We start from the raw sequence: 25511 nt of genomic DNA on the forward strand, positions 1-25511 counted from the left end.
CCTTCTTTCTGTTTGGAAAGAGGTCTTAGGTAGATCAGACTGGCCGCAAACTTACTATGTAGCAAAAGATAACCTTGAACTTTTGTGTGTATGCAAGCATATGTATGTAAATAGAAGCTTCTTTCCCACCCACCAGTTCCCAAATAAACACTCAGAGGCTTAATATTAATTATAATTGTTTGGCCAGTGGCTCAGGCTTATTACTGGCTTCATCTCACAATTAGATTAACCCATTTTTGTTAATCTATGTATTTCCACGTGGCTGTAGCTTACCGGTAATGTCCTGGTATTTTACTCCTTTGGAGGCTACATGGTGTCTCTACCTTCCTTCTCTCTGTATCTCTGTTTGGATTTCCCACTTAGTTATATTTTGCCCTACCATAGGCCAAAAACAGCTTATTCATCATCCAATAGAAGCAGCACCTAATTGCAGCATAGAGAAGGACATCCCACATCACATGTAAATGAGATCATGTTCATGTATTCATGTGTAAACACATGCACGTGGACACCAGAGGCGGATATTTATATTTTAGCCATGGTCTCTTAATGAACCTGGAGTCATGTGCTACGTGCTGCAGCCACACACTTGCCATGCTTACACGCTCTGTGCTGGTCTCCTCACTCCCAGCTAGAGATCGTAACTGAAGTGATCAGTGACAGGTGTGACAGGCACGGGTGGCCTGGAACTGCCGAGTGACGCCGCTGTAGAGGTGGCACAGCCTGCTGCTGAAGTAATTGATGAGGATGGGGCAAAACAGAAGAATGGGAACCTGAGCTGGACTTTGGAGGGAGGAGTGGAATCTTCCGGAAGTTGTACAAAGTAAAAGGTCAGCGTGTGCGAAGTTCAAGCGTATATAACAGGCTCCCATAAAGTAGGGATCGCACCCACTCATTTGTGAATACTGACTCCAGTTTTTCCTCAGAGTCAGGCTTCCTTTAAGTATCTGTCTGGTAACGCAGAGCTGGGAGATTGACTGATGAAGGACAGGAGAGAATGGGCATCTAGCAAGTGGAGCAGAGGCTGACAATACTTCTCTGGGTTTTCATGAGTTATGTTTTATGGCTTCCTGTTCAGAGCTGCTGTAACTCTCTTGTGACCATTTTCTGGTAGTAGAAAGGTTCTGAGTGACGACCAATGCTGAGAGTTAGCTAATATACCTGGTTCAGACTCGACCCCATGGTGAAGAGGACACCGGTATACAGCACAGCTGAGAGTTAGCTAACACACCTGGTGCAGCCCTGACCCCATGGTTAACAGGACACTGGTATACAGCACAGCTGAGAGTTAGCTAACATACCTAGTGCAGACCTGACTCCAAGGTGATCAGGACACAGCTCTACTCCAGTGACACAGTTTAGCCAGTGATTTGTTCTAAATCATCTTGCAAAGGTTCTTAGGTGGTTGGGTCCTGAACACAGTACCCGCATGCCCATCCACATAACTGCAAATGTCCCTCTCCCTTCCTGCCTCATCTTTCCACTTCCTGGATGCAGTTTCCACAGATACCTCCCCAAGAAACTTCTAGAACCTAATCTAGGTGCATACTGGAAAACCAAGTCAAGTGTCTTTTAGGAAGAAACCAATCTTTCCCAGGTTTTTGTGAAATGATGGCAAAGCCTGGAGACTTCAGACTGTGACTTCTGCACACACATGCGTGCACACACACTCGTGTGTGCACACACAGAAGTAAAGCAAATCCACCATCAAGTCTCCGCTCCACTTCTAGCCACATTGAGGGTGCTGGGAAGAAGGTGCCAGATAGATGAAAGAGAACAATAACAACAACAAAATACCTTCAAGGTGGCCTCTGATTGCAAGGTTTTATAATGTATATTTCTCCTGTCTTGTTACCAACCGTTAAGATAACCTGTTCTACATAGAAGGAGCACTAAGTTGGTCTATCTGTGTACCTCACTCTTCAGCTGGACTCTTGAGAACCAGGATGTCTCTACTTCAACTGTAATAATGGAGCACAAGGCAGTAGAAAGGCAAGAGTCACATGTTGGAATCAGGGTACCTGCATTCTCTTTCTCTCTCTCTCTCTCTCTCTCTCTCTCTCTCTCTCTCTCTCTCTCTCTCTCTCTCTCTCTGTGTGTGTGTGTGTGTGTATTGATAGAACACTATACCATTCCGCTTGAAAGGAAACTGCTTGTCCATTGTGCCAGCTGGCAGCTCTCCTTGCAACCACGTAGGGGTCCTTGCTTCAATTCACCTCGTCTCACTTCCAGAGAAGAGGTACAAGTCCAGGGGTCAAACCTGGCCTCCTCTGTGACTGTGTTATTTGCTTTGTGGTGCTCCTGAAGTGTTTCAGTGTCCCCATCTCTTCAGTGAGGTGAGCATAAAGGTTTGATGCTTTCAATCTTGATACCAAATATTTCCGACTCCACTCTACACATAAAGGGAGCTGAGCCCATGGTGGATTGGTGGCTGGAAGGTGAATGGGGGAGGCGAGCCCCACGACAGCCTGAGTGGTAGCAGCACGAACAGCGTCACAGGGGAGTCATTTGCAGTCGAAATGGCTTTGCCACAAGCAATAAGATCATTAAGCAGAAACTCTGCCCTGGGAAGAGTCAGTTTCAAAACAAATAGTATGCTTTAAAGTATCCAAAAAAAATGTTTTTTTTAAAGTGATCGAGCCACAAAAAGCACTTGGTTTAACATGGGAGACTTACAGCGATGTCCCCAAGTGTGAGAGTTCGTATCAGTCACAAGAGGTAGAAGCTCCTGGAAGGCCAGGTGAAAGCAGGGTAGATTTTCCATTAACCTAGAAGGAAAGCCGCTCCAGACTTCCAGCAGTGAGCTGACTATAATTTCCTCCTTTCTCCAGGGTAAAAAGTTGGGAGAACTTTAAAGGTTATATATAAATATAAATCCTAGTGACTTAAATTGAGGTAGTTACAGTTTATGTTCATATTTCAAAATCAAATCTCAGCTTTAGCCCAGATTCACAGAGTCAGACTTTTACTGTGATCTTATATTAAATCTACCGCTTTTGCTGAAAGAGAAAAGGGAACACTCTATGCCTTGCCTCTTGAATAGAATGCCAAGTCTGATCCATCTCTTAGTGTGGTGTGCATGTAAATTTCAGAATTACAGATGGTTGGAATAGGAGGACTCCCCAGAGGCCCCTGTTATAGCCTTCCTGTGCTCCTAACCTGGGTCAGAGGTTTTCTGACATCTTCCCTGTTCTGTTCCAACCATCCATTGACACAGCTCCTGTGAAGGGGGCCGATAGCCTCCTAAGGCTCAGCACCCATCATTAGGGTCACGCTGCCTGTGGAAAGTTCTTCATTTTTATCAATAAATTTGCAATTTCCAACCAAAACAAGCAATAGAAAAAGAGCTCAAGCAAATGATCTATTCCAAAAGCAGAACCAAACTCTTGGTGACTTCTTCTTGAAGAAATAACCCAGGAATCTGGAAACCTGTTGCAGAAGTATACATTTCCCTGAGATTAGAAGTATAGACCCAGAAAGAAAACCAATCACTCAAAACCCTCCTTCCTTTCTCTACAGCAAGCATCTCCACACTGCCCCCTCATGTCGCTCAGCCTCATTAAGAGCTGCTGTCATTTACAAGGAAGCAGAGCCTGAGAGCCGAGGGGATGCATCTTGCCAAGCCCACTTCTGAGTTGTCATGCCTTGAACTGGGACTCCTCCCCGCACACTCAGTCCATTCCCCATGGTTGTGTCCACTCTCGGCACATCCTTTGTGAATGCTCTTCTTTGCCAGGCTCGTGTGATAAGTACGGGAAGCATACGGTGAAGGGGTCAAGGCAGCAACTGTCTGTATGAACTCTACCTGGGAAAGGCACTACCAGCCTCACACTTAACTCTGGATCTGCAGCTCATTAGGGAAGAAGTGATGATGTCTTTTGGTGATGTATTAATTTGAGGAATGGAGAGATACCTCAGACATCATCCTGGGGAGGAAATTAGAAAAGGAAGCGGTGGAGCTTGTCCGTGTGCAGCACACTTCCAAAGGGGTTTGTATCACAAGCACTATAGTAACACTTGGTGAAGAGTGGAAGTCATGAGGACACTAGGGGCATGTCACCAGATTCTCCAAGAAAAGATCTGGAGGGGCTGGAGAGATGGCTCAGCTCCTAAGAGCCCTGGCTACACCTCCAGACAATACTAGTTTAATTCTTAGCACTCAGTACAATCTATAACTTCAGTTCCAAAGGATCTAGCGCCCTCTTCTGGACTTCTTAGGTACTGGATGCATATGGGGTACATTCATAATGCAGGTAAAATGCTCATCTACATAAACTTAAATTTAATTTAAAAGGAAAAGAGAAGACCTGGAGCCATGGGTATAGTCTGCTCTACACAGGGGCAGCCATCATCAACCAGCCTGGTCATGAGCTGCCTGAGCTGCAGAGACTCCATATAGAGGCCTCACCGTAAGGAAGGCAGCCCAAATTTTCAAGCCCTCACAAAGCAACTGAGATGTGCCAGAGATCTGGGCGATTTTGTCAAGACCACCGTGAGACCTGGAGTTTGACATCGTTGCCCATTTCTTTACTTTTCTCTCACCGACACCGGAAGTGATCCCGAACTATTCCCTAGTCAGCATTCTTCACACCTGCTGCAGCCTCAGTCTGGGATGGGACCAGAATGGGGAACCAGGCGCCTTTATCTTTTCATCTGCCTATGTGTAAAACGCGCAGCCATCCCAGGCTGTCATCCTGCTATCTCTGAAGACAGGCTCCATTTCCTTCACATCATGGGGAGGAGCTAATGGCTGTTTTCTGTTTTTCAAGACCGAGTTGTAAGAGGCTTCAATTAACCCAGTCAGACAAATAGCAAAAAGACTATCACGCGTTCCACACTTAACTCCTTCCAACTTGCCCTACAGACTCCCACAGCAGAGCCCATTAGGACCTGTGTGTTTTATTTTCTCTCTGCTGTACCCCTGAAGTGTTTGCCGCTATTTGAAACCTGGTAATAATTGTTGTCCCCTAGCTATGTTTCTGAATCTTCAGCCAAGTTCATGGTCATCCCATTTTCTGAGTCAGACAGTCTAATCAACTAACTGGCTCTAAACAGCCTTGCTTCTAGACATAAAAGAGGATGGGTAAAAACACCTCTTTAAAGCTTCGGGTCCTCAAAATTGTTAAGAAAATGCACCCAGCAAAAACACTTTATGGTCACAGAAGAGAGGTATCATCAATAAAAATAAATATATTTGGGACCTCTCAGTGAGAGCAGGCATGGACAAAATGAGCCAAGAATGAGGAAGGGGGAGCTCCCATTCAGATTGGTTTAGGGGAATGTAATCTTGGTTGTTTTAACTTTCTTTGGTTTGTTTCTGTCTTTGAATCTCAGTAGGACAAGCACAGTCCATCTCTTAGTATCTCGTATATCTTAAGAAAAGTAAAGATGCACAAACTCTTATAAATAGGAGAAATTTCAAATGAATTAATAACTTATAGTTGTAGCTACATGATTAACAGAGACCCAAGTCCACTGGGCACTTCCTGTGTGGCAGTCACCATAAAAACATGCTCCGTGTGAATCCCCATGATACAGGAGCTCAGCACAGAGTGGGAACGGGGCTCCCTGGAGTGAATGTAGTAGCCCTGGAGTTCATTTCCTCTTTCTCAGCTCAGGGCCGGGAGAAAGAGAGCAGTTGGCCAACAACTCACACTGTCTGTAGAAATCTGAAGGCTTCTGATGAAGCCTGTCTTTACTACTACTCCTGTATAGCTGTAAGAAAAACGAATCCACTGGTTGTGGCCAGATATATAGGACTGGATTTATAACCTGACTCTGAGGCTGCTCTATAACATACACAAAAAATTTGGAGAGGAAAGTGAAGTTCTGACATAATATGTACCATCAGACAGGGAAAAGGATGAACACCAAAAATACGAATGGGAAAAATAAAAACTATATGCAAAACTCTTATTTGGGTCCCTCTAAAACTGAAAAATATGATAAAATAAACCAATAACAACAATAATGAGGAGAGAACCAAACTGAAGCAAGCTAGCTTAGGGGCCACACTACCAGTACAAAGGAGTCTTCCCTACTCCAATAGCCATACTTTTACCAGCTGCTTCAACAACTGCTGCTCATACGGGCAAGCCAGGATTGCCCAGTGATACATGTATCACATGGCATGCCTTAAATATGTGCAATTTTCAATAAATCTGAAAACACAAAATATGTTCAGTATGTTTAAGGAGAGCGGACTGAATTAGTTACTAGAGCAAATAAAACATAACTCTAGTTATTTGAGTATTTCAGACATTAAGAACTCACTCATTAGAGGTCACAGCAGACACCTTGGTGTGGTGTGAATTTATATTACACAGAGTACAAGACTTACTTTGACTAATAATTTTCCTTAAAGGTAAGAAAGCCTTCTGATGTAGCTAGCAACGCTTTCTCCAATCCAGATTCAACACAAACATCAGCGCTTTTCAGCTAGCTCAGAGTCTCTTAGTTCTCCCCAACTGAGGCATAACAGCTTTGCTCAAAAACATCTGCAGTCGTGTGGACAAGCATGCAGAGGCTTTCAGAGAACACGATGAGAGATGCATCACTGCTGAGAAGAAAGGGCTGATCTATTTTTACGCTCCCCAAGCCCCAGTCTGGGTCTTAATAGTTATATTAAAGAACTGTAATTGCTGCCACATGCGTTGTCATTAAGCCCGACCAACTAGTCTCCTCATTGCAACCATGCACATGGACCAACTAGTCTCCTCATTGCAACCATGCACATGGACCAAGAAATCAGGTGTCCCTGGACACATTGCCCCCACACATTAGTAGTTTCAGAAAGGCCACAGCCTCCCCTGATCCCACAACACGGAGCATACTGATGTGTTCTGCGGCGTCTCCAGTCTGCTTTCCCACCACCTGACACAGCCTCACAAAAGAGAAGGGAACAAAACAAATGGGCGCTGAGTACAAGATGCTGCCTCCATAAACACCAGAAAGGGAAACAAAATGAACAGCCGGGACATATGGCAGTGAGCTGACAGCATACAGAGACAAGTTCCGCGCGAACAACAAGGAACATCTTGAAATGCTCCAGACATATGTGTTTTGGGGAGAAGACTGGAGTGTTTCATAATAAAAACAGGACAAAGTGAACTGGGAGTGCTGAATAAAGTTTTAATTAAAAATGGGTTTCTAGCCTTCAGTGTGAATATGCAATATGGTTCACAGATGGGTTTTTATATTTAAGCCTTCTCCAAACCCCCAAAAAGGAATGTGAGGCAAATAAAGCTTCTGAAAATGGCATTGAGGCTGAAATGTATGTAAACAGTAGAAAGTTCTGGAACAAACAAACAAGGAAGGAAGAGCAACCCTTCTGTCAGCCACTTTGTGCTTGAACACTACATAAACTGATCACGTGACTTACCTTTGGTGCAAACACACTTTTTCCAAGTTTAAACATATACTGGACAGACTAGGAAACAACGTAATATTCAACAATGGGGAATTGTTAAACTACTTTGTGATATGCCAAGGCAATAGCAGAGAGCCAATACAAAATTCCCATATCAAATTAGAAAAAAAGTAAAGAAAGCTAAAATGAGTATTACATTAAAATGTAGAATGCAGTACCTGAAAAAGGGAAAGTGAATTTTGTAACGCTATATAGAATTTTGCAGTAAAATACACAAAAATATCTCCAAATTACTCTCCCTGGTGTTTTTGTGTGCTCCTTTGTTCTCATTTATACCAGGTTCTGCACTGACCCCGATTGGTCTTTTTATTTTATTCCTCTTGAGGTTTGGTTTGTTCTTGTTACTCTGAGACCCTACAATACATCAATAAGTTGTTTATTTAGGATCTCCCAGGGTTTACTTTTTCTTCTTAAAAAAAAATTAAGTGCTCATAGGTATGAATTTCCACCTTAGTATTGCTTTCATTGTCAGGGTATGTGAATGTATTTCCTGAAAGGATTAACACAAGAAGCCTCTACCCAGAGTTCACAGTACCTATGGACAGTAGCTCAGACAGAAAGAGATCTAAAGAAGAGCAGAACTGGTTTGCCGCTTGCCTGCCTTTGTTCTTTGCTGATGAGTGCCTCGCTTTTGTTACTAGCACTACTGACATCCTTTGTTGACGTAGAATACAGTTTCTTTGGCTTTCTCACATGGGCTCAAGGTCAGCTGCAATCCAGAAGTCCTTCAGAATCAGACTGACATTGGTGGTGCACCTAGCCTTGTGGACTGAGCAGTTACTGAACTCTCAGCCTTTTCTGTGCTGACAGCCACTTTCTGACTATTCAACCTTTACTATGTAAGCCAACCTAATAAATACCTTTGTACCCGATTCATCTGTCAGTTCTGCCCTTCTAGAGAACCCACACTAATAAAGGTTGTGTATAGGAGGAATATTATAGAGTACATCTTTATAGCGGTTTCCTCAGAGGCTTAGCCTTCCATCTCAGTCTTAAGACATAGGATGTAAAGGGAAAGTAAACCAAGAGGATATCATGTTTACAAGGAGGTGAAGCAATAGGATATTCCAGGGTAAGGTGAAGCACTACATCCTGCAGGAAATTTTCATTAAAACAAAACAACTTGAAGTGCCACCAGGAAATACCTGAAACTGAGCAGATTCACTAGCCTTCTCCATTCCCCAAGAGAATCCAGGCAGTAAGTCTGCTGAGTCACTCCACTCTCTGGTGAGCCTCGCTGCAGAGATTTTCAGACCAGCCAAGCAGCCTGAAAGATGCAGAGACAAGCCAAACTGCCCAGAAAAGCAAAGCCCCCACCAAGCTGCCTGGGAGGGAATGACACTCTCCAACCTGTCGAACTGCTTCAGGTTTCTAGCTTTGGTGAGCTGTCACTCATGCTGGGGTGGACTTCAGTGATGCAGATGTCTCTGAGTCAGTTCTGCTCCAGTAAGTCACCTGCCATCCATATTCCTGTAAGTAACCCCAATAAAATCCTGTGTCCTCAGTTCTCTCTCTAGGGTAAGGAGATGTGTGTATGTTGCATATCTTCGGGACAACTCAGAACAAGTATGTCACAATAAGTCCTCTGTAGTAGAACGGGGGAGCCAGACAGAACAGTCATACAGCCCAAAGTCATACATAATAACTCAAGAATACTACAAGGGGGAGATTCCAAAGATATTTATAAAATTTAAAGAAATATGATAAGTTAGATTTTAAAGTTGCATCAACATTTCTTCCTTTTTGGTGGAATAGGTTTTACCTTCTCTCCTTGTGATGTTTTATATAGTGAACTGTGCTGGTGGAAGTATGCATACAATTTTACATTACACCTCAAACCAAGTACAACATATTTGGGGTACATGTTGCCACAGTAGAGTTTAGATTGCCTACCCTCTGGGTATCAGGACTGCACTGAAACAGAAGTATAGCCCTCAGCTCCCTCCTTGATCTGTCTAGTTCAGCAACACTGTAGAAGAAAGCTCTTCTAGAGAAAGGGTTCCTGCTTGCCTCTGCAGCGATCTTAGGAGGAAGCCTGCCCCGGCTATATGTGTCATACTCGAGGTCCCTCGCTTTATGCTCATAGAAGTGTATAGGGCCCTTGGCTCCACAGCTCAGGGTCCATAGCTCTTCGTCAGTCCGTTCTGTCATCCTGGTGTTGGAGGATGAGAGGGTGTAAGCCACTGTTGGGTGACTCCTAATGACATGAACTACATACACCTCATGCTCTGCTTTAAGTCTTCAGCTCCCAGAAATTCCACCAAGTGCGTATCCATCCTTGGTGGTCCAGCTGACTGTTTTGCCCCTCTGCTATGCGGATGTGGGAAGGGAAACACTTCTCACTGGTCTCCGCTGACTTCACAGGCAGTCGTTTTGCTGGCTTCCACACGCCAGTTCCCAGCTTCCCTGACTGCTTTCCTGGACAGATCTCACTGTTTGACACATTCATTCACGGCGATCATGGTTTGCAGGGACAGAGACTGGACAGACTATCCAGAGAATATTGGTCACTAAGTCATATCAGTGAGAGTTCTCATCTGTCATCTTACTTGGAAGTCCACTTAGTAAATTATTTACATGAGAATTTTTAGTGTTGAAAATGTTTGCTGTAAAACCCAGCTCAGTCATTCATGAAGGCCTGTCTTCTTCATCTTCAGAACTGCATCTTCAGAACTGGGAGCTCCACACTAACAGCAGATCACCACACAGCGCACCATGAATAATGGCCTCATGGAAGCTGCACCGGGAAATTCCTCAAAGTACAATTAAAGAGTAAATATTTATTTAGAAAATATGGACACACATTTACCATAAAGTATTTTTATTAATTTTGGGGGCCTAAGAAATTGTGCCTATTTTCTATACAATTTCATTCTTGGTCCAAAACAAGAATGTATACCCAAAGTTTGCAGTACATACTCAATGAAAGATACTTTCTGTTCATTAGAAATTCAGACACCTTACAGATCATAACATGACAAGATCCTGGTATGCTATTCTTTTTCTTCTATAAAGAAATTTTAAACCAAACAGTATAATCTTTCTAAAGCCTTTCCTGTGCATTCAAACAGAAAGGGTTTAAACTGAAAAATCTTTGACAAGTTCAGGGTTTACTACCAGAAAAATGTTTATATTACCAATATTTATTCTTAAAAGTAGTTCACCTGATGCTTGAGGGTTTGTTTGATTTTTAGACTTTTAAAGATGGATTACAAGTCAATTCAGGAAGTATTTATTACAAGGGTTTTGGAAGTTCCATTTAATTCAGAAACCATATTTATTGTGAATAATTTCTGGTGACTTCCTTCGTCTGGAACTTCAAATAAGGGATCGCCTTCTCAGTTAAGTGCACAGAGCACAAAACTTCTAACCTTGGCCTTAATTTATGCTGTGGGATGTCAGATACACCTGCATAATGATACTATGAGAATCAAATGTTGTTTAAGTAAATGCCCAAAGTTGTTTTTGAAAAGAAGGCAAAGCTTGAATGTTATAGACATCAGAAAAATTTGGATGAAATTCAACATATATTTCATCCTTGCCTTGGACCCAGTATCACCATTTACCTTTGTCTTCTTACTATACTGTACTTTCTCAGTGCCTAAATCTACTGTGTTTCTTTGTGACTCTAAGAAAACCAAAACCCTGTCTCTCCTCTCTGATAAAAAATATCTTTTCGATCAAAATAGAGAATCGATTGTCTGTGGTTTTCTCATTCATTAAGGAAGTGGCAGCATCCTTGGTCCTCGCCTAAAGTATCCACCTAAGCATCTTCGACTTCCATTTCTTATGTTGCAAAGATCCATAGTGCATTTAACCCTTATAAAATCATCTATTCTTTGAAAATTTCATACATTTACATGATACATTATGGTCATACTCAGTTCCATCCATTATCCCTCTCCCTAATGCACCAGCCTCCCTACCTCTCTACCCAAGGTCCCTTGCCACTACTTTATCGTTTTTGTTTTGTGATCCACTGAATTTAGTCAGGGACTGTGTTGTGAGCATGGGTGTAGAACTACCGCCGGAGCATGGACAAACTGCCTCGCTACATCACTGATGATATGGGGAAAGTGGGGTCTTGGAGAGTGATTAAAGCTTTGTCTCTCACTAGAGTTAGGGCAGGTGAGCTAATTAGTGTAGCTGGTCCATCCACAGCTGTCCAGTGTTTCTTGGTCATGCTTCCATTCCTTCCTTTGGAATGAGAATGTCTACTAAGTCACTGCATATTCGAAATTATTACTTGATTTTTTTAAATTTGTATTTATTTTATAGGTACTCATAGTTAAAGAATGCCTTGAGCTTCAAGGGAGATTTTAAAAGGTAGTGAAACTATTGAAGACTTGAGGACCTTTGAAAAAGAATGAATGAATTGCACATTATTAGATGGCCATGAACCTATTAGGGCCAGGGACAGAAGGCCCTGTTCTAAACGTGAAATGTCCCCCCATAGGCTTAGTCTTCAGATGGGAGTAGAATTTGAGTGGGTCCCTGGGTTTGAACCATGAAATTTGCTACCCCAGCCCTACCTCCTGTCCACTCTCTGTTTCCTGATTGCAGGTGCAATGTGGCCAGCAACCTCAAGCTTCTGCCACCATGCTTCTCCCATCATGATTAACTGTGTCCCTTAGAAGTGTCACCCAATAAAAACCTTATCTTTCCCATTAAGTTGTCAGGTATTTGGTCACAATTATGAGTAATGAATACACAGACTATATAAAATCTAAGTTGTTATATATTATAAATTTTAAGTAGAAATAGAACTTCCAAGGCTTTCAGTGTTTGATGGGCAAGAATCCAATAGAGTCGGTTGTTCTCTTTGTTTCCACATTCCCAGTACAAACATGTGAAAATACTTCCTAACTCAAAAATTGGTATATTTCCTCTTTTTGGCAAAAAAAGATTATCAACAAAACCTCTCCAAATTTTGCAGCCACCGTGCCAATGTACATTCCTTATGCAGTACAACTGTAGGAATTAGCAGTATGTGAGCCACTGCTAGGACATAGAAAAGGAAAGCATAGTTTTTTCTACTTTGGGAGAAATTTTTAAATATTGTCAACATGCCCATCTTATGTGGAGTGATGGATTCATTTACAAAATAACTTTCTATTTAATAACCTAATTTATTTAAGAGTGGTGGAAGGAGCTATAGAAAGTGGTTGTTTTAAAATAAGCATTTTGAATTAATCCAATAAATTTCCAGTTAGATGATGATCATTTTTGTACAGCTCTTAGTATTGCACAGCATTGTTTTATGCACTTAGTAATTAAGGAGCAATCTTAAAAATTACCACACTCTAGTGGTAGCATCTTCATTTTGCAAATAAAAATGATAATGAAAGACATTTGTCTGAGGACTTGCAGCTGAACAATTGAAGGCAGATTTGAATTCATCAATATGATTCCAGAAGCCACATGCATAGCAACTGTGCTGCTTTTTTTGGACAGTGGTAATTCATATGTAGTAAGATATGATAGCTAAGTATAATACATGTACACTCATATACATAACACACATATGGACACACAGTAATCTTCCAAAACTGTGGAAGGTTGAATACTATTTCATTGCGTATATACAACCAGCTGTTGTATGAACACATATCATAATGCAGTGAGGAATGTAGGAAAAAAGATTGTAATCCTGATTTCTTCTGCATATATATCCCAAGTGGGGATTGTTGGATTATAAAGCAGTTTGGGTGTTATATATATATATGTGTATCTGTGTGAGTCTATGCACATGTGAGGCTATAAGAGGGGATATGATTTCCTGGAGTTGTTTCTCTCTCTCTCTCTCTCTCTCTCTCTCTCTCTCTCTCTCTCTGTGTGTGTGTGTGTGTGAGTGTGTGTGTGTGTGTGTGTGTGTGTGGTAATTTTGATTTGTGTTTCCTATAGAGACGCTGGGCATCCTTTTATAATCTTGCTGGCCATTTGATTCCCTCTTTTGGTGTTTGAATTTTCCTCCCATATTTAAATTACTTATAATTGCCATATTGAGTTGTATGAATTCCCTATATACTTAATAAATTGACTACCTAGTGGGTGAATGATTCATATTAATCATTGTGCTGATTTTTCATTTTGACTGTTTTCTTTGCTATTGGAGTATCATAGTTTGGTGCAATCCCTACTATTTATTTTTGTTCCTTTATCCCTTTTGGATTCTTGACATCTTTGCTGAAGGTTAGCCAAATCTGTATGGTTTATTTCTGAGCTCTCCATTCTGTTCTGTTTGTCCATGTGTTTGATTTTGTGCCAGTGCCGTGGTGTTATACTACAGCTTTGAAATGTAATTTGAAATCAGAAAGTGTAAGTACTTCCAGCTTTCTCCTTATTCAGTTGCTATGGCTATTTGAAGAGTGTAATGGATCCATATGAAAATTATATTTAAGCATTGCCATTGAAATTCTGAGTAAGCCTCCTTTGAGTATGGAGATTGCTTAGAGTGGTACAGATATTTAACAATGTTAATTCATATGTCTTTGGATTTATGTCTTCACATTTATCAATAATTTATAATTTTAATGTCATTTTCCATCTCTTTAGTTTCTGCATACTTTATTCTTGTTCAAATATAATTCATTTTGCTTTTTAAAGTTTCTTATTTATTTAGGTCATTGTGGTGTCTAAAATGATACAGATTTTTGTATTTTGATTTTGCAACTCCATTGAACTAATTATTAGTTCCATCTACCAGTGTCTGAATAGATCTTTAGAGAATTCCCTATTCATGTTATCACATCATTTTAGACATAATTTATATCTCACTCTCACATTGGATACCTTTAATTTTTGACTAGGACTTCCAGGAACTTGTTGATCATAACAGAACAGACATTTTACCTCATTCCAGATCTTACAGAATGTTCTCAGTTTTATCCTCTGGTTACAACATTCTTACACTTTGTGTCTTAAGTGTCTCCAAAAGCGCTACAGTTTTAAAGGGCTGTTTCCCAGAACTGAACTCTTGGGAACAAGAACTCAGATCTAATGAGATGTGTTAGCGCCTTAGAGGGACTGTGGGATACTTGTCTTTCTCCATCCAGAGCAGGTGGTGAATCAGCTTTGCTCTGTCATCACAAGCTCTCCCACACAAGTGAGCTGCCTTATCACCGGGCCAGAAGCAAAATATCAGCCTCCCATAGGCTGGGACCTCTAAAGCCATAGGCTAAAATGAACCTTTCTTCTTTTTTGAAGTTATTGCCTATACTTTGTTTAGAAATAGGAGATGGAGCCGGGCGGTGGTGGCGCACGCCTATAATCCCAGCACTCGGGAGGCAGAGGCAGGCGGATCTCTGTGAGTTCGAGACCAGCCTGGTCTACAAGAGCTAGCTCCAGGACAGGCTCTAAAGCTGCAGAGAAACCCTGTCTCGAAAAACCAAAAAAAAAAAAAAAAAAAAAAAAAAAAAAAAAAAAAAAAAAAGAAATAGGAGATGGCTTTTCCTTGTGTCTCTATTTTATTATGAAAGTCTGCTGAATTTTGTCAAACACCTTGCATCTATTGAGTGATCATGTACTTTTGCATTCCTTTCTGATTCTGTGGTCTATCATAGTGGCTGATTTGTTTTTCCCATACGGAATTAGCATTGTATCCAAGGGATCTATATTATTTGGTCCTAATGTGGGATTCTTTTAATGTCCTCATGCACAAAGTTTGCCACAAGCATAAGAATGCTAGAAAATTAGGACAGTAGTGAAGCATTTTCCAGTGGCAGGCATGCATTCAGTACACAGTAAACAGGTTTGAAGTAGTTCCAGTGAAGGGGTACAGGGGCCCAGGCATCTGGAGTCCATAAAGGTTAATACCCAAGACCACATATAAGTCCATGGGGACTCAGCAATTGGGGGCAATTTTGAGGGTCTCTGTGGCAAAGACTAATAATGGACTCCTCTTAAGAGTAGGTGACTGTACAACATGGTGTCTATATCTGTATGGCAGCAATTCAAACCCTAACTGTATACAAAAATAAGTAAACCATATATCTACAAAAACATATTATATATATATATATATTCAAAATATATCAAAAGTGAGAAAACAGGTGTCAACAGAAGGGATAAACAAAAATTTGGTGGTCACTGGTAATAAGAGGAATATATACTGAAACATGTTACACACATGAAAAGATCTTGGAAACATCATGCTACTTGAAAGAATCCAGACAAGGCAAATATATTTCAAAGGTTGTATATCAATAAAGCTATTATTAATAATTAAATACATTACCAGACCTCAGCATGTACTCCTGATTTTCAATCTCTGAAGTCAGACTACAACTCTCCTGGGACTTCCTGATCATTCATGTTAATCCATTAAACAATTACAGAGAGCTGAAGAGCATTTTTTTTTTGGTTTTGGTTTTTTTGAGACAGGGTTTCCCTGTAGTTTCTAGAGCCTGTCCTGGAACTAGCTCTTGTAGACCAGGCTGGCCTCGAACTCAGAGATCCACCTGCCTCTGCCTCCTGAGTGCTGGGATTAAAGGCATGTGCCACCACCGCCTGGCCAGGAGTATTTTATATTAATCCCTTTATCACCATAAATTTCCAAAAATCAAATTCAACAAGAAAAACATGACTGGAAATTATAACAAGTAGCACCAAGGAGACTTTCATGCCATGATACATTTTATTTAATCATTGAATTTAACATTTTTTTCTTAATTTCTTGGGGTTATTTGCTTGTATTTTTTGTTTTGTTTAGTCTTGAAACAAGGTCTCACCTTGTTGACTATGCTGACATTGAATTCAGTGATCCTCTGATCTCTTCCCCCACCTTTTAAATTTAAATGAGAAAAATACATTAAAAATAAATGTGTTTTTCTTTCAGATTAAGTCCAATGATTAATTTATAAGAAACACAGTAAAATGAGAGGAGAATAAGCCATTTTAACTTGTTTCTACAAATGATAAAGTACTATCAGTTCTTCAGGCATTCCTCTATAAACATGATACAGCATAAGGACCCATAGCAGTGGAGCAATGGAAAACTGTCCTTCTCCCGGGGAACAGGCGACAGACAGATCACCTATGCTACATATTTAGCAATTTGCTCTCATCTTTCATAGAAGCCAAATCCGATCCTCAGCAAATGCCTTCCAGAATACCAGTTTCTGAAACTGTGTTTGGAACATTACCTTTGGCGGTCCTCATCATATCTAATGGTAGTCACAAGGACAGCAAGTGCTTATTTATTCAGATTTTTCTGTGAGAAAAGAACTTTTTTTTATTGGTTTGTATATTGTTTTCATCAAACCTTTTTCTTCTTCTTTTTTTTTTCCTTTTTAAGACAGTCTCGCCATGTAGTACTGGATGGTCTGCCCTTACAATATAGACCAGGCCGTCCTTAAGCTTACAGCAATCCACCTGCCTCTGTCTAAGCTCTGTGCTTATAGGTGTGTATCACCATGTTGGCCAAGGGACAATTTTAAGTGGATTTAATTTTAGCTTTTCATTTTTTTCCTAAAGTAAAATACACCAATTTCCATTCAGAATATGGAGTGTATGTGTACATGTTTGTGTGGTTTTGTGCGAGTGAGTCAAGGCCAGAGATCGCCATTCACTAAATATGTTCTCTAGTTACTATCTCTAGTTATTAGCTTTTGAGTGTTTCACTGAACCCGGAGCTCACTGATTCTGCTGTGGTACTCAGCCAGTGAGCTCATGGGCTCTTTCTCTTCCTTCAGGAAGGGAGGGAGAGCCACCTCCCCAGCACTGGGATTATAAATGAGTGCTGCTGTACCCAGATTTCACACGGGGAAGTTGGTCTCAGTCCTGCTCACGTGACAAACACTCTACCAACTGACCTCTCCAGTTACCAGACATGGATCTAAAAAAAGAGCATTAGTCACATCAACCTTTGAAAATGCAATGTGCAAACCATTATAACATAGAGCCTGCATTAGGGAACACAGTGCTCACAAATCGCAACATTTTGTTAGCCTGTATCCAAATGCATCTCAGAAAGTCATTTGGGGTGTGGTATAGAACAGCAAAGCTGGCGAAGTAGAGTGGTGGCTGCCTCAACAAGCGTGCTTAAGTTAGAAGACTATGGGAGCCTGTGCCCTCCGCCAGCTTCCCCGGGCTGTTCCCACATCTGCAGCACTGTCCGTTCCTAGAATCTACCAATGGCTCTCTGAGCTGTGTGTGTGTGTGTGTGTGTGTGTGTGTGTGTGTGTGTGTGTGTGTTCCCTCACTCATTTCATAGAATGCTGTTTCTCATCCACAGGACATGGTTTGGAGGATACTCCACACTCTTTCTGTGGCAGCTGAGGAAACAGAACTCAAAAGACTCCGCTAGAAAATAGCAGACATGAGATGGAATCACACACCCATGCTTTTTGCCGTGATGCTCATTTTCATATAGCACAGGTTGGCAACCTGAGATGCTTTGACAGGTTTAAAAGTTCAGTTATGACATAACATAAAGGTATGTCATCTAATGTCATAATTTAGTGTCAAATTTAAATGGAGTATGAGTTAAAGCCTTTTCTTTTAAAATAAAAACTGTGGAATTAGTGAATGGGGGAGCCGACAAAAACCATCCATTCCCTTGTAGTTAACCCCTCAAGCTTCCAGCAGCTTCTCCTCTTGGTGCCACCTTACCGCCCCTTCTCGCTGGTAGATGGCAATCAATTTCTTTACACTTTCAAAGCATCACTGGCTGCATGGGTTTGTGGGGGGGGGGAGACACACATTTTATCAGTCCACCGCTAGGTTTATGAGTGTCTACTGAAAAACACCTGCTGAGTTATTTTAATCCCATGATGGTCCCTCTAACGTGTGAATGCTAGTTGCCTGGGTGATGTGATGCCTATGACAATACCAGAGGTAAAATCACAATATAGTTATTTTATTTTGTTTATTTGGAGGTTCTACATGCTTACCAACACAGGATGCTTTATTTATTCTGCAAATAATTCAACACTAAAATATTAGCTACATTTGGAATCATCCATGGTCTCTTCTAGTAAACTAATCTAGCTGTTAGACATTCGGATAACTCAGCTGGTCCTCCAGAGAAGAAGTGAATGCGTGTGTAAGTTTTACAAAGAAAGCTAGTTTTTTCAGACCTAAGAAATACAATAGCCTCTTCTAAAGGGGAAAAAAGTAGATAATATTGATTAAAACAGGTTCAAATTTTCAATATTCATTTTTGCAGAGAACATCTTTTTGCTCGTTACTGATAACAGGGAGCTGATATTAATTAAATCTTGCCCAGATAAGATAACCAGCCAAGTAGGTGAAAAGAAAGTTAAAAGGCAATAAAAATGGAAGAACATTCTAGAGAGAATCTACTCTTCAGTTTGTCAGCAATGACAGGAGCACAAGTTGACAGGACAGCCTTGTCACAAACTGGAGCTGTAACTTTGGCTGGAAACAGCATATTCTTCTCTAATAAAGGCGAGACTGTGATAATTTACCATTTGAAGGAATACGCTGGGGTCAAGTCTACCTGCTACTCAGTGGACATCTGTTTTAAAGAAAGGCATGCAAATCCAGATCACATTAAACGCTTTCATTGAGAGGTTGACACGGAAACTCATACAGTTTATGGTGGATGGTCTCAGAAGCTTTCCTGTGTGTGAGAAGCAGAACTACAGGCCTTTTTGTATAAGTTCCTGTACATCTTGTCCATGCTGTTCTCAAAGGCGGGTCGGTGAGATTTCCCCTTAAAAGAGGCTGATCTGTTGGGCCAGTATTCACCATCATCCAAATGGAGAGAACCATGTGGCCGCTGATAGCAGCTATGAGAAAAGATTGTTTTTGAAAAAAAAGGTTAGAACAACGGTGGAATTAAGTTCCAGGTACTATGGTGAGTACAAATATTTACTGAGTACTTTAGGGATGTGTGATACTCTTAGGACTGTTATTTTCATATATTTTCATATAATTGTTTATGTAATTCAAGAGAATATAAATAAAGTACATGGTACAGTACTTACCGGGAACAAAGAAGTGATTACAATACACTGAGTTAAGTACTTTTTATATACTTATCAGCAAGCTCACAACACTTAGAAGTAGGTAGATGTAGAAATTAATACATAGTGAAACTAGGCCTAGTGGTTCATGGCTGTAATCCCAGTGACTTGGAGATAGAAAATTGGGTCAAGAAACCCACCCCACTTATAAAAATATGTATTTATATATAAGTATTATATTATTTGTGTGTGTGTGTATATATATATATACATATATATATATATATATATATGAGTTTAAAGAGAAGTAGATTGCATGAATTGTTAAATGAAAATTTCAGTGCCAAGCATCTCCCTACAAGTTATTGGTTACAAAGGCTCCGGAGGCACCCAGAACAACCTAGGCCTTTGCTCTTGGATGCCCACATAACAAGATAGTAAGACTTAGGATATCAGCAAATCTACATCAGCTGACTAGAGAAACTTGATCTTTGATGGTTCACTTATTGCAGGAGATGGAGATGAATACAGACCTCCATAACTGGTCAACACCTAGAAAATAAGAGACTGTGGCATGCTTAGCTCTAAATAGCACATCTGTCTCACACTTCCTCCTCGGGTTCAGGGATCACTGAAGAAGCAGCAGCAGATTATAAGATCCAGAGGTAGTAGGCGAACAGCTACAGTGAAACAGAATTTGCCACACACGACAGGGCCATTACATGCAGGAACTCACAGCAGCTATTACTGCCTGCAAGAGTCTTGTACTAGGATCAGGACAGCCAAAATTCCAGCATGGATGAGGGTCCTCATGGAGTCCCACCCATAGCTGCAGACCTACTGGCAGTTTCTGAATGCTGGAGAGGGAAAGTAGGCTGTCTTCAGGGTATGCCCCCAAAGGCTAAAAATGCTGCAGTAGAAACCCCACACCCCGAACACACAAATTAATTACTTGGTGGATTTATAAAACAAAGTACCTAATGTTGGGAAGGAAAAGTGGTGATGGGACTAGGGAATGGGAAGGAAGGGAAGGAAATGAGAGTGGATTTGTTCAACATTGTATGTATGTATGAAATTCCCAAAAATTTACAACAGAGGAACAGTAAAAAGTCTAAATTGTAAAATACAGATCTGAGCACAATGAGTCCTAATATAAAGTCTATAGACAGGTACAAATACAAACATCAGAATCCTAAACACAGTATTGTTTATTTTCAGGAATTCTGGAATCTCTAATAAATTGTGAAGAGATAGATTGTTTTTAATTGTTGTGTATTACTAAGTTTCAAATGTAGGTATGGCACTAAAAATTCATAAAATAAAAATGGACTTTCTAAACCAATTTCACTTCTTTTTAACAATATTTTCAGCACTTGTTCATAAATCATTTAATAAATTCCTGTTACATGTCACAAAATATTTTATCAGCTAGCTTTAAAGCAGGAATAATGTTATAGTTTTAAATGTAGCAATATTTCCAAAAACTTATGACTATTTACTTGAATAGACAGCTCTTTATTGAACTGTGACATTGCTATGCAGAAAAAAGACAAAATTAGAACAGAGGTAATCTAAGAGAACCAATCAGTTTCAAATTCTATTAATGTATAAAGTATAAATTTATATACATGTTTTATTAAAGTCTATAATATATACATATAGGAGGAATATCTTAGGTAAGTTAGAATGGATTAGGAAACAAAAAGAGATTAATGGTGATTAATTTAGAAAAAGGAGGCAAACCATTTGAGGCCTGGAAGGTTGTGTGTGTGTGTGTGTGTGTGTATTGGCAGTTCAAATGAAGGTCAGGCGAGTAGCTAATGACTGGTTTCTCATGAACAGCCTTCAGATAAAATAAACATAATAATTATATACACACATACACATATAATACATTTATATAAGATGGAGCTCTGAAGATGGATACATTAAACAAACGATAGTAATTTTAAGGAGCATGTGGTTTGAATGAGAAGTGTCCACCATACAACCCTGAATACTTGGTCCCCAGCTGGTTGTGCTGGATTTGGATGGTGCAGGCTGACTGGAGGAAGTATGCCACCCAGGGTGAGTTTTGAGAGTGCTGTCTGGCTACGTCCAGTCTGCCCTCTCTACCTGTGTCATGCTTGAGGATGTCAGTACTCATTTCCTGCTCTGGCTGCCATGCCCACCTATTGCTGCCATGCTTCCCAACCATGATGACTCATCCCTCTGGGACCATAAGCCCAAATAAATTCTTTCTTCTATAAGTTACCCTGATTGTGTTGTTTATCACAAGAACAGAAAAGAAATATATTATATAAGTAATAAAACATAATGGAACAAACCATAATTGAGAAAGATTTTAAGATGCTAGTATGCTTAGCCACTTTGAAGTTGTAATATTAGAGTTTATATGATTATATGTATTTTAGATAGTAAGATAGAAGTTCCTTGTCATAAAACTCAATAATGGTTTCTATCAAGCAAAACCCTCCACAAATAAACAGGCAGAAAAGTTTTGAGCATGTGGTATATGATGCTCCAGAGGCTGGCTGACTGACTAGTTGGATGGATGGATGGATGGATGGATGGAGAAAAGATTCTGTCTTGGGTGTTAGAACAGATAACAGAGAGAGCTTATATTATGGTCTGATAACACTGCTTTAACGATACTATGCAAAGGTATGCTGCAGGAGATTTGTTTGTGTTGTTGCTACAAGACCGCCAAGGGAGTCTGGTCTAGGTTCAGAGGGCAGGGTCCACATTCAGATGGCTGGAGGGGCCAATAGAGTTTTCTGGTGGACTCAGAGGAGATCGATGAACACACAAGAATAAGAAGGAGGGGCCAAAGGAGATGTGCTGCCCTTTCAACAGGAATGCATGGAAAGTAGAGAATGTTGATCATTTTTCTGTTGCTCTGTGGATCTATCAGATTTTACCCTAATATGTGACTCCCAGCTATTTTTCATTAATAAAATAATAAAAGAAGCCACCTTAAAGGTGAGTCTTACAAATCATTGCATGTACTGATAAGATTTGGAAATGCTTCTCACACTTTAATAGGAGTCATCACTGTAATTCAGGCTACTGAGGCACTCACCAAGTTCCCAGTAGAATACACCTCAAGGTGGGACCTTGAGACTCTGGCTCCCTATACAGAAGAGGATAATGCTACTAATATGAACCACATTTTGGATGGCACTCAAAGGCATAGTTCTCTTAAACACAGTCAACACACCTCGGAGGAAGAGATGCTATGTTGCAATCCTTTCAAGCACTAGCTAGAAATCTGTGCATGTGAGCGTACTTATGAGTCACTTACTTTTCCTTCCTGAGGGAAGGATTCACAGAAATGCCTTTCCAACAAGAAAAGCTTTCATGACTTGCCGTGAGAAGGTACCTGCCTCTCAGTCCCACTTAATAGGAAGCACATGAATTGGAAATAAAATTAAAACCCCCGATCACTTGACAAGAAGCCTCCAGGGCAAAATGTTCAAAACCATCCCTTACTAATTCTGAAGGCCTGCCCATCCCATCCTATTGCTCCAAGGATGTACATAAAGGCTGAGTACTGTAAAAAGGACACCAAAAATGAGCACAGAGCCTTTCAGTAGCTGCTCAAGTCTCTTATTTAAAGCTTCCAAGGGTTAGCACAACAGTGGATTAACACAGTGTTAATCATTGACACTGATGAATAAGGAAAAGAATCATAGTGGTGAACCTCAAGTCAAGAGCAGTGCTTGTCAAAGTGTTGTCTTCTCACTCCCTGTATTACAACCATCCAGGGCATTTATTAATGCACATTTTGGGTTTCATCTCCATGTAGAAACCACAACCTGTGGAGTTATCAGGTGGAAATCTGTATTTCAAAGAAACAATACGGGCAATGATTATTTATTTTAAAAACTTCAAAGATCGGACCCTTTCCAGTGTCAAACTGATCTCTTATATTGATTTACCCCCCCCCCAAAACTTGTAGTTAGGGTTTCTATTGCTGTGATAATGACCATAACTGAAATTCACTACAAAGGAAAGGGTTTATTCCATTTTACACTTCCAGCAACAGTCCATGAGTGAAGGAAGTCAGGGCAGAAACTCAAACAGGGAAGGAACCTGGAGGCAGAAGCTGAAGCAGAGGCTATGGAGGAGTGCCGTTTACTGGCTTGCTCCCTATAGCTTGCTCAGACTTTTTTTTTCATACACACCAGGACCATCAACCCAGGAACTGCACCTCACACAAAGGGTGTGCTGGCTGCTCCCTCATCAGTCACTAATTAAGAAAACATTCTTCAGGCTTGCCCACAGGCTAATCTTACAGACGCATTTTCTCAGTTGAGGTTCCCTCCTCCCTCCTCTTGGGTGACTCTAGTGAGTAACAAGTTCACAAAACGCTAGTTGGTTAGCAATCTAGGGAAGAGACTTTTTAAGAAAGAGCAACAAAGAAGAGAAAAAACATGAATTGTGTGCTCTCTGAACCTCTTTCTTTTTTCACGGTTTCTTTTGACAATCCATCTACAATATTCAACCCACTCTCGTAAGAGGCCCAGGCTGCCTCCCGACTGGGAGACAGAGCCTCATACTCATGCTAGGCCCTCACATGGTCATAGAGGTTCCAGCCAAGGTACTATTTCCGTGCAAACTCTGCTAGAAAAAAAATAAATTCCACTTCATGGAGCATCTATATAAGTCTCTAAGAAATTTCTTGATGAAAAACTAATACAGTACTCCATGGTACAGCACAATCTTTAATTCTACATCTCATGGCCATTGGAATAGAACTTTCAAATGAAATCTGCTAGCATAAGCTTTCAAAAATATTTTTATTAATAACCCTGAAATTTTAGAAGAACAGATATTTTTCTTAAGTTAGTTTGAAAAGATTTACTTATCTAATTATGGAAAGTACTTTAGTAAACTTTAGAAAGTTTAGAATAAATATATCATAAAATATATGGATTTGCTGGGCAGTCAAATAAATACTAAACAGGAGGAAACATCATTGTGAACTGGCTGTTTATGTGGGGGGCGCACATACATGCACACACACGTGCCTGTGTACATAGAGGAGGAAGTCAATGTCTGCTGTCTTTCTCAGTTAGTTTACACATTATTTTTTGAGACAGGGTCTCACACAATCTGGAGTTCGCCAATTCAGCCACACTCCCTGGTCAATAAGCCCCAGGGAACCCCTGTCTCTGCTTCCAGACTGCTGGGTAAACAAACACAACCGCATGACTGTTTCTGTTCTCCACCCCCAGCAAGGGTGCTGGGACGTGGGAGCTCAGGTCCTCATGCTTGCTCCACAAGCGCATTGCTAAGTATCCCTTATCTCCTGGGTGTGTGTGTGTGTGTGTGTGTGTGTGTGTGTGTGTGTTTGTTTTTGGTTTTTTTGAGACAGCGTTTCTCTGTGTTACAGTCCTAGCTGTCCTGGAACTAGCTCTTGTAGACCAGGTTGGCCTTGAACTCACAAAGATCCACCAGGCTCTGCCTCTGCCTCCCGAGAGCTGGGGTTAAAAGCATGTGCCACCACTGCCTGGCTTATGTTTGTTTTTTGTTTTTGTGTTTTTTATCAAAAAGCTTCAGTTAACAAAAAAAAAAAAATGTAACTGGGCTGGAGAGATGACTCGGTGGTTAAGAGAGCCACTCCTCTCTCCGAGGACTCAAGTTTAATCTCAGCACCAACAGTGGCGCACACCACAGCCTCTGTAACTCCAGCTCCAGGGAGATCCCTTGTCTCCAAGCTCCACAGGCGTCTGCACTCACACACACATATCCAAATACAGACACACATGCCTATAGTTAGAAGAATGAAATTAAGATTAAAATCTAGAAAAAAAGATAAATGTGCCATTTTTATGCTGTCTATGTGAAAGATCTCTGCATACAGAAGCAAGTCCATACCTATATTCAGGGTCACTGTCATAGGCAGAGTCTCTATATAGAAGACCTCGTTTCAGTTCCAGTTCTTCATCTTTCTCTGGGTCTCTCTCATCCTGAAAAATGAAAAGATTTCCAGTAACTAATTTTCTCATTGCTTTCAATACGGTAGTTAGGATGCTGTGGGAAAGGTGCCTTTCCGTCCTCACTGTAAGAGACTGAATCAAGAGTCGAGTGCTTAGATTCTGAGGACAGAAACAAACTGTCAAGGATGCGTTTGCTCTCAATAACAT

At 40.7% G+C, this 25511-nt stretch overlaps 1 protein-coding gene across 4 annotated transcripts in view; it reads right to left on the reverse strand.

Annotated features, from left to right (window-relative positions):
- Positions 1–18266: 18266 nt before the first annotated feature.
- Spata6 (spermatogenesis associated 6) overlaps positions 18267–25511 on the reverse strand; it is a 105664-nt gene continuing 98419 nt past the window's right edge. For all 4 annotated transcript variants that reach the window (XM_038333652.2, XM_038333654.2, XM_038333653.2 and 1 more), the window contains 2 exons: positions 25243–25334; positions 18267–19182 (listed from right to left, as the gene is read on the reverse strand). In XM_038333652.2, the coding sequence (XP_038189580.1) occupies positions 19002–19182; positions 25243–25334 (273 nt within the window). In that variant the 3' untranslated portion in view covers positions 18267–19001. The remainder of the gene's footprint in view (positions 19183–25242; positions 25335–25511) is intronic.

Source organism: Arvicola amphibius, chromosome 6, assembly GCF_903992535.2.
Source record: "Arvicola amphibius chromosome 6, mArvAmp1.2, whole genome shotgun sequence".
Classification (NCBI taxonomy): domain Eukaryota; kingdom Metazoa; phylum Chordata; class Mammalia; order Rodentia; family Cricetidae; genus Arvicola; species Arvicola amphibius.